This window comes from Mytilus edulis, chromosome 11, assembly GCF_963676685.1.
Source record: "Mytilus edulis chromosome 11, xbMytEdul2.2, whole genome shotgun sequence".
Lineage (NCBI taxonomy): Eukaryota > Metazoa > Mollusca > Bivalvia > Mytilida > Mytilidae > Mytilus > Mytilus edulis.
Genome location: NC_092354.1, coordinates 15,300,521 through 15,314,248, shown reverse-complemented (window position 1 = coordinate 15,314,248; position 13,728 = coordinate 15,300,521). Strand labels below are relative to the sequence as shown.

The 13,728-nt window shown below is 31.8% G+C and overlaps 1 protein-coding gene across 1 annotated transcript in view; it reads left to right on the top strand.

Annotated features, from left to right (window-relative positions):
* Positions 1-13,728, top strand: part of LOC139494011 (uncharacterized) — a 51,039-nt gene that overhangs the window by 17,660 nt on the left and 19,651 nt on the right. Inside the window, exons 7-13 of the mRNA XM_071282178.1 lie at positions 2,799-2,880; positions 4,650-4,788; positions 6,949-7,024; positions 8,239-8,430; positions 10,580-10,718; positions 11,720-11,842; positions 12,561-12,667. Coding sequence (XP_071138279.1) covers positions 2,799-2,880; positions 4,650-4,788; positions 6,949-7,024; positions 8,239-8,430; positions 10,580-10,718; positions 11,720-11,842; positions 12,561-12,667 — 858 coding nt within the window. The remainder of the gene's footprint in view (positions 1-2,798; positions 2,881-4,649; positions 4,789-6,948; positions 7,025-8,238; positions 8,431-10,579; positions 10,719-11,719; positions 11,843-12,560; positions 12,668-13,728) is intronic.

Below are 13,728 nucleotides of genomic sequence, written 5' to 3'. Positions count from 1 at the left end.
CAAAATTTGAAAATTTTTTCGTCGTATATTGCTATCACGTTGGCGTCGTCGTCATCGTCGTCGTCCGAATACTTTTAGTTTTCGCACTCTAACTTTAGTAAAAGTGAATAGAAATCTTTGAAATTTTAAAACAAGGTTTATGACCACAAAAGGAAGGTTGGGATTGATTTTGGGAGTTTTGGTCCCAATATTTTAGGAATTAGGGGCCAAAAAGGGCCCAAATAAGCATTTTCTTGGTTTTCGCACTATAACTTTAGTTTAAGTTAATAGAAATCTATGAAATTTTGACACAAGGTTCATGACCACAAAAGAAAGGTTGGGATTGATTTTGGGAGTTTTGGTTCCAACAGTTTAGGAATTAGGGGCCAAAAAAGGGCCCAAATAAGCATTATTCTTGGTTTTCGCACAATTACTTTTGTTTAAGTAAATAGAAATCAATGAAATTTAAACACAATGTTTATGACCACAAAAGGAAGGTTGGTATTGATTTTGGGAGTTTAGGTCCCAACAGTTTAGGAATTAGGGGCCAAAAAGGGACCCAAATAAGCATTTTTCTTGGTTTTCGCACCATAACTTTAGTATAAGTAAATAGAAATCTATGAAATTTAAACACAAGGTTTATGACCATAATAGGAAGGTTGGTATTGATTTTGGGAGTTTTGGTCCCAACAGTTTAGGAATAAGGGGCCCAAAGGGTCCAAAATTAAACTTTGTTTGATTTCATCAAAAATTGAATAATTGGGGTTCTTTGATATGCCGAATTTAACTGTGTATGTAGATTCTTAATTTTTGGTCCCGATTTCAAATTGGTCTACATTAAGGTCCAAAGGGTCCAAAATTAAACTTAGTTTGATTTTGACAAAAATTGAATCGGTTGGGTTCTTTGATATGCTGAATCTAAAAATGTACTTAGATTTTTGATTATTGGCCCAGTTTTCAAGTTGGTCCAAATCGGGGTCCAAAATTAAACTTTGTTTGATTTCATAAAAAATTGAATAAATGGGGGTTTTTGATATGCCAAATCTAACTGTGTATGTAGATTCTTCATTTTTGGTCCTGTTTTCAAATTGGTCTACATTAAAGTCCAAAGGGTCCAAAATTAAACTTAGTTTGATTTTAACAAAATTGAATTCTTGGGGTTCTTTGATATGCTGAATCCAAACATGTACTTAGATTTTCGATTATGGGCCCAGTTTTCAAGTTGGTCCAAATCAATATCTAAAATTATTATATTAAGTATTGTGCAATAGCAAGAAATTTTCAATTGCACAGTACTCAGCAATAACAAGAAATCTTCAATTGCACAGTATTGTGCAATAGCAAGAAATTTTCAATTGCACAGTATTGCGCAATAGCAAGAAATTTTCAATTGCACAGTATTGTGCAATAGCAAGTATTTTCAATTGCACAGTATTGCGCAATAGCAAGAAATATCTAATTGCACAATATTGTGCAATAGCAAGAAATTTCAATTGGAGTTATCTTTCTTTGTCCAGAATAGTAGTTGAATCAATTTAAATCAATGTTTTATACAATATACAATGTATATTCACTTTTACTACCAACTGATAAATTAAAACAATCTTTACCATTCAGTGATAACAAGCACTTTTTTTACATTTTGATATTTTATGATGTATTTAAATGAGTGATTATTGTTGCAAACTCCATTAGAAATTTGAATTGAGATCGGTTTTGGAATATAGGATAGGGGGATGTGAAAAAAAAATTGGGGAGGGGGGGGGGGGTAAATTTTTCTCATTTGAAATTTCATAAATAAAAAGAAAAATTTTTCAAACATTTTTTTGAGAGGATTAATATTCAGCAGCATAGTGAATTGCTCAAAGGCAAAACAAAAATTTTAAGTTCATTAGACTACATTCATTCTGTGTCAGAAACCTATGCTGTGTCAACTATTTAATCACAATCCAAATTTAGAGCTGAATCCAGCTTGAATGTTGTGTCCATACTTGCCCCAACCGTTCAGGGTTCAACCTCTGCGGTCGTATAAAGCTGTGCCCTGCGGAGCATCTGGTTGTAGTTTCCAGACAATATCTTGTGTTTAAGTGTATGAATCTCTCTGAAATTATACAACAAGTTTTCATACAACAAAGGGATGGTTAGGATCAACTTTTGGAGGGTTATGGCTCAAACCATTAAGAAATTAGGTGCAACAAGGGGCAAATTTGTTTTTTTCTGGTTAATGGACAATTAAGACAATTTAAAAACAGTGAAGGGAGGTAATTCAAATTGAAATACATTTGAAATACAATTTTGTGTATGTCCCTTACACTACTTGTAAATTATGTATAAAGAAATGTCAGGTTTTGGACTATTTGCCAAAAAAAGGGGGTCAATAGACAACAGCATAGTGCATTGCACTAAAGCAAAAAAGGGGGGTTAACATTTTGTTAGGGGTGGGTTTGGGGGAACAATTTGCAACAGCATAGTGTATTGCACAAAAGAAATAAAGGGGATTTTAACTCTTTTTTTTTTGGTGGGGGAGGGTTCAATTCACAACAGCATAGTGAATTGCTCAAAAGCAAAAATATATAAATTCAAATTATATAACAAATTCTAAGTTCTTTGACTACAGTTTATCTGTGTCAGAAACATATTACATGTCAAATATTTAATAACAATCCTAATTCATTTTTGTCCCAACTGTTCAGGGTTGGACCTCTGCTGTTGTATCAAGCTGCGCTCGGCAAAGCAATTTATTTTATTCATGTATTGAATTTAATCTAAATCATTGAATCCAATAACCAAACCTTTATTGCATTTTTATTCTGTTTTAGGAATTACAGAGAAATTTTTATGTTGGTAGTAATACATACTGGGAAAAGGGCATAGTGCCATATACAATTAAAGGCAGTTTGTGTAAGTGTATCTTAGTTTTTAATATCAAGATTAAGACCAATATGGTGGAGGACACTTGGTACCATGTATATTATTATAGGAGTCACATTTGAAGCAGGGTCTGCATACCCTCACAGAGCACTCGATTTCCTCTGTTTTTTAAGAACTGTTATCATAATTAGTATCTTAGTTCTGAGCCTTCCTTTGTTTTCCAAGTCTAAGGTACACTAAAATTCAATTGTTTTGCTTCTAACACAAAGTTAACAAAATTTGCTTAGTTAAGAATCAAGTATCAAATAGTAATACTCTTCAGTGCCATTTGCAGCATAAATGTGCAGTCAAGGCCCTTGCTGACATGCCATCTATTTAGTTTTATTTACTATGATCTCTTTTCGTTTGCTTAATTGTTCATCTCTTTATCACTTTTCGAAAATTGCCAAAAAAGTCTTGTTCCTTAATATTATACATTAAAAGGGATGTCAACTGTATCAGTGGGTCTGTCTTAAGGGAGTTCGCTTCTCAGTTTCAGAATAATTAACTTTTTAAAACACTAGTTTATATAGATAGGGGATTATTATAAAGGTATCAATTGAGCAACAAAAAAAAAATTATAGGTCAATATGCTTGTTTTCGAGATATTAGCCATTGATAATTTGGCGGGAAATTATTCTCTCTAGACTTTTCATAGCTTTATCATTGAGAAGTTTCAGTTCTCAAAAACTACCGGTATTACGAAATAATTAAAATTTTATAATTATAAGACTTTTAGATGGCTTATCAATATTACGTGTAAAAAAATTATGAAAAGAAAAATGAGGGTCACTGGACAAATTTTTGAGTCATTCAAATGAATAAAACCAGAGGATTCTGAAAATCTGACAAAAATCCCAAAACATGACAAGTGAACTTCCTTAAAGTCACCAATTCCTGTAGCAGAGAATCTAAGTGGATAGATGGAAATGCAAGAAACAATTGTGAAAAAAAGGGAATTTAAAAAAAAAAACATGCATCAAGAAACTGGCTAATATGATCATTTAATCGAGAAACCATTCTCCAAACTAAATAAATTACTTAAGGAGGCTTGAGGGTATAAAAATTTTAGAAAAAAATTAAACATTTGTTTTTCATTACAAATTTTATTTATTACCATTTGTAGTTGTTACTTTATCATATGGTACAAAAACATTCAAAACAATTAATTCGTGTTGGCCCCAGATGACTTTTAAAATGTAAACATCATTGAAAAAGTTCCAAATTATCTCCCTTTGGTGGAAAAATGCCATTTTTTGGCTTTAAAATTGAAATATCTCTTTTAACTCATTGGTGACCTATATTTTTTAATATAATTTCGATATATGCTGTACTTAAACTAAATTATCGTAAAATTTAATCGATTTCTGTAATAAATTTCTTTTTTTATTTCGATATTACCTTTATTTCTCCTATTAGTTCAACAGAAAAAAACCACTTTAATGCTTCTTTCGAAGGCAGATTGTGAGCGCAAATGAACGGTAACCCCATTTTTTTATTTTATTTTTCTATTAACTATTAGATAAAGTTTATTTATAGAAAAATATATAGAAATCCTATATAAATGATTTAGACCCGCGAACCCCCTTAACTAATCAATTTTGTCTATTTTAGCCATATCAAAGAGAGAAACAGAAGTAAAAAACACATTTTCATGCTGCAATTGAATAAAACATAAGCATTCATAGCAAATTGAAAATTTAAACCTGAAGAAATTCTCCTAAATAAGTTATTTATCAAACAATTTTTGTTGATTTTAGACAACAACAAAGAGAGAAAGATAATTGAAACTGCTATAGAGGAATTGGCGAGGAAGACCTGTATACAACTGGTTCCTAAAGGCAGTATTGAAGCGCAGGGTCTCGGTCATACCACTTATATAGAATTTATTGATCTACCGTATGTAATAATAGCTAAGCCCATTTCTATTCTAATTTCAAAAAATATTGTGTGCATTTATTATTGCCATTTTTAAAGAATGAAAAGTAATTACTGTTAATTCAGAAGTTGTTGAGATATCTTTATTATTGCAAAAAATGTGACAGGGTTATTTAACGCAATAATGAACTGAACAGGATTTTTCTCAATATTGCAGTTTTTAATCTAAAATGACAAAATCGCAATAATAAATGCATGCAATAATTTCTGTATTTACAGTATGCAAGATTAATTATTTATTGCATGCAGATATATTAGGGTCTGGGTGGAGGTCCTTCATTTCATCTGTTTTCTGTAATTTTAAAGTCAGTTTTCTGTATTCTATATTTTGGTCCGTTTTCTCTATTTTTCATATTTCAACATCCTATTATTCTCTATTGTTTTGGTCCTTTTTTTGTCGAGCCTTCAATTTTATTCGAAAAAGCGAGACTAAGCGATCCTACATTCCGTCTTCAGCGGCGGCGTCCACAAATATTCACTCTGTGGTTAATGTTTTTAAATTTTAATAACTTTCTTAAACTATCCTGGATTACTACCAAACTTGGACAGAAGCTTGTTTATAATCATAAGATAGTATCCAGAAGTAAATTTCGTAAAAATAAAATTCCATTTTTTCCGTATTTTACTTTTAAATGGACTTAGATTTTCTGCCAGGAAACAACACATTCACTCTGTTGTTAAACTTTTTAAAATTTTAATAACTTTCTTATACTCTTTTGGATTTGTCCCAAACTTGGACAGAAGCTTGTTTATGATCAAAAGCTAGTATCTAGAAGGAAATTTTGTAAAAAAAATATTAATTTTTTCGTATTTTACTTTTAAACGGACTTAGATTTTCTGCCAGGAAACAACACATTCACTCTGTTCTTAAACTTTTTAACATTTAACTTTCTTATACTATTTTGGATTTGTACCAAACTTGGACAGAAGCTTGTTTATGATCAAAAGCTAGCATCTAGAAGGAAATTTAGTTTTCTTCCAGTTAACATTACATTTAGGCTGCAGTTAATAGTTTTTAAACATTTATTAGTTTCATAAACTATCCTGAATTTTTACCAAACTTGGACAGAAGCTTCTTACAATCATAAGATAATACCAACAGGAATATTTTATTGATTTATTTCCTCATTTTTGTTGAGCCTGCGATTAACAGAAAGAGTAGGCGAGACACTGGGTTCCTCAGAACCCTTACAAATTTTTCTCTATTCTTGACAATTTTTGTCCATTGTTGATTATGTTTATATCAGTTTATCTGACTTAACCCCAATCCAGACCCTCATATATTTATGTATTTGATTGAGAATGCAAATTTTTCTTATTGCAATAATTCATCCAGTGGCTTAAAAAAAACTGATGCAATAATTTCTGAATTTACAATATTTAAGATACCATTGAAAACTTTTATTTTTTATTAAAAGAGAGGACACTGTCAGTCTCAGGATACGGAATGGACATTCAAACTCATATTAAGTTGGAAAAAAAACTGAACGACATTATGTCTACAAAATAAAAAAACAACGGTACACACAATAAGATTTTCAGTAAAAGATTCAAGATTTTGAAGAAAGGGATAGGAAGAGGCTCCAAGGCATGGTTAGGAGTTTGGACATGTAAAAAGTCTATAGATTGATATCTTCACTCTATTTGTTGTCCATCCATCAAATGGATGATCAATTCTCCGCTGATTTGGACCCAGAATCGTGACGGAAACAATTACCTTCAAACAAGTAGGAAGATTATCTAGCTATTAAACCAGGTTTAACTCACCATTAATTTAAAAAAAAGCATGTACTCAAGCCTGGAATATGAGGGTTGTTTTGCATTTACTGTAAATTCAGAAATTATTGCAAGTTTTTTATTATTGCGAAAAATGCGACAGAGTTGTAAACGCAATAATTTAAACCGCATAATGAAATATTTTATATGAATTTAACAGGATTTTTCTAAAAATCGTAAAAATTAAAGTCGCATTTAAGTCCTTAAGGCAATAATTTCTGAATTAATAGTACTCCATTAGTTGATAAAATCTTGCATTTGATTTTGTTATTCGACCTTTTTAAATTTACTTGTAGATAGTATTTTTGTTAATCATTATTGAAAATAGCTCTGTTTATCTTTTAGGGGGTGCTGGTCCTATGTCGGAAGAAATCCATCAGGTGTACAACATATCAGTTTACAGAATCCAGGTTGTGTGGATGTATGTTCCAATATTTTGTATTTAGATATTATTCTTGCTTAGGGTACTGCGTATTAAAACGCAAAAGTCAAGTAAAGGGATCTCATATAGGAAGGTTTATGCAAAATCTATAGAAGAGGAAAGAAACTGTAAACACCAAAAAGGATAAGCAAGAGAAAATCTACATGTAAATCAAAAATTGTTAATTCATTTCTTATAAAAGTTATTGCCTCTATATGACATTTGTTGGATGACTTTTTTTCATCCATTTTTTTAAAACTAAATAAAAAATAGACAGAGAAAAAAAGAAGACCTTTAAGATTATCAGCAATACACGATCAACACTATAACAATTTTAGTCATGTTAGTCATGAATTGTTCTAGTCTTTATTGTTGGACATTGGGTATAGATTCAAATGCACAATGATCTGTGGCTAGTAATGTCGGCCTTTTTGTTTTGGATGAGTCAGTTGTTGACAGTTGATTTGGTCTTTAACCCTTTCCTCCATTATGACGCCTTTTAACGCCAACCCCTTTACTCCATTATGATGCCTGTGTAGTACCTCAGTTGCTTTGACTTCAAAATGTCTGCATCAGACTTAAAAAAAAATGTATCCAATATGAAAAGGAAAATTCATGAGAATATCTGACTTGAATTTCATTGATGAAATATTCGTTTTCACAATGCATTAACACTTTAAACCAGATGATATTTTTTTACTGAAAAAAATCCTATGCGAATCAAGTATATTAAAAAAAATTATCCATGGAGGAAAGGGTTAAATGTGCTTGTATTTTCATGATTCCTGATATTTCTCATGTAAGTTCAATAACTGGCTTATTACACATATTATGTGTTCTACAAAGGAGTATGAGAATGACCCAGTTTTGGCACAAGAAAATAAAGTTTTTGAAATGTTAAACAAGAAAAATGAAGAAATTTAACCTAGAGTTTTGTTATGGTGTGTTGCCATGGTAACTCATTAAATTTGAAATTTAGAATTAAGGTTCCAACACAGTTAGTCTTTGTAATATTTGATTTCTTGGTTTTGCAAAACTTTTATTATTAAATCAAGTCTATAAATAATTTGTACTTATTGCACTTTTGAATATGCATTTTACATTTTGTACATGTTCCCAAAAATCTATGAAAATTGGTATCCCACAAATAAAAATGTCTTTAAACATATTTGTATAATAAGCTATAAATGCATCAAGTAATTTATTCTATACAGCACTCCACGGTCCAACATGAGATCTTGCATGCTTTAGGGATGTGGCATGAACAGAACCGCTTAGACAGAGATGATTACATCAGAATTTTAAAGGAAAATGTAACATCAGGAAATGAATTTAATTTTGACAAAAAAAAGACTTCTGATACTCGACCTTATGACGCAGAATCTGTTATGCAGTATAGCCTGTATGTAAGTACTTAGAAACTGTAGAATTTTTAATAATTTGCTGATATGTAGATTATGTAATGCTTTTTGATTGATTTTCATATTTGGTGTTTTAATGTCACTGCATTTAGGCTATTTTGTGGCGGCCAGTCTATATTGGTGGAGGAAGCCAGAGTGCAAGAAGAAAACCACCGACCTTGATAGGAAAACTGACAATCCTAGTCAATTAAGATTGGAGTCAAGTGTACCCAAATGTGCAGGGTTCAACTCACAACCTCAGTGTTGACTGGTTAGTGATTACAGTAGTAACTACTTTGACCACTAGGCCACCGATACCCCCTATAATGCTTTTTGAAAAAAATATGATAATAAGAATAGGTAACAATGCTTTTTTAAGTCTCCTACTGACGAAGTCAAATGGGACGTTTAAGTTGAAAAAAGTTTATTCAAATGCAATCAATAAAAAGAAGAAGATAAGGTCTTGATTGCCAATGAGACAATTCTCTGCAAGGGACCAAATGACACAGAAATTTACAACTATAGGTCACCATATTTCAAGTATTGTTTTTTTTCTACTAACTTATGATCAAATATATGGTTTTGTGAATTTTATGGTAAATATTTTTGTGATAAATTACCGGTATGGTATTTATTAGAAAGAACAGAATAAGGTAGCAAATGAGGTACTGATTTGTCTTGGTCCCATAATGTCTCCTGCCTAGCCAAACTGTCTTTCAATCATGTCTACTAAATATGTCTCCTATGGTGCCAAAATGTCTATTAAACTTGGAGCTAAACCTGTTAAGGTAACGAACTGTCCTGTAAAGTTTCCTGATCTACATAGCGCATCATTGATTCGGATCAGTAAGACTATTCCGAGAATAGTATACCTTTTACCCTTTAAAAAGTACCTGACAAAGAACCAGTTAAAAATTATCAATTGCAAGTAAACATGTTGAAGAAAAAGGTTTTGCATTTGAATAAACAGAATACAGAAACATGTCAAATTAATATTTATTTTCTTGTTTCTTGTTTATAATTACTTTGCTCATCAAAGTTGGAATAAATGTATTTTCTGCAGAATAATTGTACTTGTCCCGACGGACAAGTTTGATACAGCTTTTACTTGTTTGACCTTTTTTCCCTCTGGTACCGGACAATCGGACAAGCGTTATTGTCGAGGCCTGGGTATGATTGCTAATGAGACAACTCTCCACACGAGACCAAAATGACACAGAAATTACAATGAGCAAAGCCCATACCGCATAGTCAGCTATAAAAGGCTCCTGGTGAAAATGACAATGTAAAACAATTCAAATGAGAAAACTAACAGCCTTATTTATGTACAAAAAATGAATGAAAAACAAATATGTAACACATAAACAATGATGGTTTGTTATCACATATAAAAGAGAAGATGTGGTATGATTGCTAATGAGACAATCACTGAGACAAATGACAACCACTGAATTACAGGCTCCTGACTTTTGACAGGCACATACATACATAATGTGGCAGAGTTAAACATGTTAGCGGGATCCTAACCATGAGACTAATTGAACTGTCAGTTCCTGATGCAGAGACCACAACTGTGAATTTATTAGTTTTTGTGAATTCAACGTAAAATGTATTTTATTTTGTCACAGGTTTTTGCCAAAGTCAACATAAAAGCTTAAAGATAATTTGATTTTATTGGACTTTTGAATTCTCAATGATTATGGTTTATCTATACCCATGAAATCTGTAAACAATGGTAACACTTACCTGCCAACTTTTCAAAATGCCCATGGGGGTTTTGCATGCAAGATGGCTCTTATAGTCCTACAAAACCTTCAAGGGAGCATTTAGATATATTTTAATGTTGATTTTTGGCTTCTTCATACTGTTACAAGCCTATGGCTATTGTAAAATTCATTGTTTTGTTTAAAATTGTGGACAAAATTGCTCTTTCAACATTTCCATTTATAGGAGCCTGCATGGGGGAAATCCCCTGCAAATAGTGACAGTTGGCAGGTATGGTAACATCATATAAAAATGTATACGAAGTATAGAAATAAGTTCAAATTTAGATTTTATTCTAAGTATATCATTCTGATTATTCAAAGGTCAATATTTTGAATGCTTGGATGTAACTCTTAGTACAGTTCTAATTTAAATTCTAATCCTTTTTTAGTCATTTGGGAAAACAATAGGAAATACAACAGCAAAAACAATGGAATTTGTTGACAAAAACCTTGAATTTCTAGCTGACCTAGAGGCTGGACTGGATTTCTATGACGTGGCCGATATCACTGATGCATATCAATGTGCAGGTATTATATCATGTTGAGTTAATAGAACTGAGTATATTTACCCATTTTCCCATTTTATCATATTTTTTTTATAAGGAGAGTTTGTTTAAATGAACTCTGAAGAAAATATCAAATTCCCTTACAAAATCATTTAACTAACAATATATTTGAGTTAAATCTTAGCTTAAAGATACAAAATGTGACTATCCTATATCATCAGTTTATTTTCTTTAATAAAACTTGTTGAAATAAGAAAAAAAAAAACTTTTCTTCGACAGGGGAGAAAACTTTTTTTATGCCCCACCTACAATAGTAGAGGGGCATTATGTTTTCTGGTCTGTTGGTCCGTTATTCCGTTTGTCCGTCCATCCGTTCGTCCCGCTTCAGGTTAAAGTTTTTGGTCAAGGTAGTTTTTGATGAAGTTGAAGTCCAATCAACTTGAATCTTAGTACAAAATGTATACATGTTCCATATGATATGATCTTTCGAATTTAAATGCCAAATTATAGTTTTTACCCCAATTTCAGGGTCCACTAAACATAGAAAATGATAGTGCGAGTGGGGCATCCGTGTACTATGGACACATTCTTGTTTGCCATAATATAATAAACCAGATTTTAGTAACTTAATTTTAAAATAATTTATTAGAATATTTCAATTATTCATTTGTTTATTAAGTTAATACCAATTTTTATGCTAATTAAGGACCAGTTTATATGGATACTAATTTTAATGGTTTTTCCAAAGTCTGCACATTAATATTTTGTTGAATTACATGACTCTGGACAGACATAAATATAACATGGTTAAACATGTAAGTGGACACTCTTAACCAACTTTTTTTGTAATCATATGGATAAACTGCCACCAGACCCATAACTTTGGTATAAAGATAAAACTTCCAATCCTTCTCTGTTTTTTACTTTTTAATGGAATATATATTCTAGTTATTATGCTTACCGGTATACTGGTCATTGAAATTAACATATTATGTAAAATGCATATATTGGTGTACATTTTAGCTCATTGTGAAGGATTATCCAGACCAAAATGTGAAAATGGTGGATTTGTTGACCACAACTGTGAATGTTTCTGTCCATCTGGTCTGAAGGGAGACAACTGTCAAACAGTAGAAACACCATCAGGTAAGGGGAGATAATTGCCAAACAGTAGAAACATCATCTGGTAAGGGGAGATAACTGCAAAATAATAGAAACATCATCAGTTAAGGGGAGACAATTGCCAAATAAAAAACATTATTAGGTAAAGGACGATTATTGAAAATAATAGAAATATTATCTGGTAAGGGGAGATAATTGCAGAATAAAAATATTATGAGGTAAGGGAGGAAATTGCAAAATAATAGAAACATTATCAGGTCAGGGGAGAAAATTGCAAAATAATAGAAACATTATCAGGTAAAGAAGACAATTGCCAAATAATAAAAAAACAACATTATCAAGTAAGGGAAGATTATTGCAAAATAATAGAAACATCATCAGGTTAGGGTAGACTATTGCCAAATAGTAAAAAAAAAACCATTATCAGGTAAGCAAAGATTATTTGCAAAATAATAGGAACATTATCTTCTTAGGGAAGAAAATTTCCAAATAATAAAAAAAACATTAAAGGTTAGGGATGATTATTGCAAAATAATAGAAACATCATCAGGTTAGGGGAGACAATTGCCAAATAATAGAAACATGATCAGGTAAGGGGAGACAATTCTCAAATATAAGAAACATTAAGAGGGCAATACATACAGTCTTCAACAAAAGACTAGCAAATGAAAATGTGACAGGATTGAGTTTATATTACATCAGGGGTTTACATGAACTAATCAGAATATGGTTATTTTTTAAGCATGTGGAGGTATTGTCTATGTGTCAGAGTCAAAGGTCACAGAGATAAGAACACCTAACTGGCCATCATCCTATCCTGTTGGAACAAAGTGTACCTGGTTGATAAAGGTAAATGTTGTGAATTATATACTGTACGTTGTAACTACAATCCCATTCCCTTTCATGAATGTGACCTACCGAATTAGACTATTTAACGGATTTGTTATAACATGATCAACATGACGGGTGCCACATGTGGAGCAGGATCTGCTTACCTTTCCCAAGCACTTGAGATTACCCCTAGTAGGGGTTCTTGTTGCTTATTCTTTAGTTTTCTATGTTGTGTAACGTGTACTTTTGTTTGTCTGTTTGTCTTTTTCATTTTTAGCCATGGCCTTGTCAGTTTATTTTCGATTTATGAGTTTGACTGTCCTTCTGGTATCTTTCGTCCCTCTTTTATAGTTTTACAATATAATATAAAAGGATATAAAGCTAAGGTCATGCCAATCAGGATAAAAAAAAGTGTGACAAATGCGGTAAACAAAAGCAAAAGTCAGAGAAATCCAGCCAACACATTGGCATACCTGTCAACCTCTGAAAATGAAAAGTCAGGTCATGACCTGCATTGAGAAAAAAAATCTCAGGTCATAACGCGTACGACATTTTGCGGGCTCAATTGAAGAACAAAAATATGTTTACATATAATTTATATAGTCAATATGTATATGAAACAGTTAGAACATGTATACAAGTTTATTTCAGACTATTGTTATATTCCATAGTAGCAGACTTGGCATTCTTAAAAAGAACTGCACTTGGTTTCAGTTCATAGCAATGCAAATGTGTATTCATTTTACAAGAAAGAAGAGCACACAGTGTATCCTTATTAAGATCAGCCCTAAACTCTGTAGCTATTTTCTTTACTAAAGAAAATGCCCTCTCACTGTCTGCATTGCTGTTTGGCAAAACTGTAATGTTTTAGCAAGTTTTGACAAAACAAAAAATCTTGGCTTGTTAAGAAAAATGTCATGCAACTTGGACATTTCTCCCCAAAATGTACCAATGTCAGTTTCAGGGGAAGTGCAAAGTGGAAGTTCATCTAATAAAATATCGTTACGTAGCTCAGGTAAACAGTCCTACATTTTGACTTTTGGTTACATTGAAAAAGACCGATTACTTCTAAATACCAG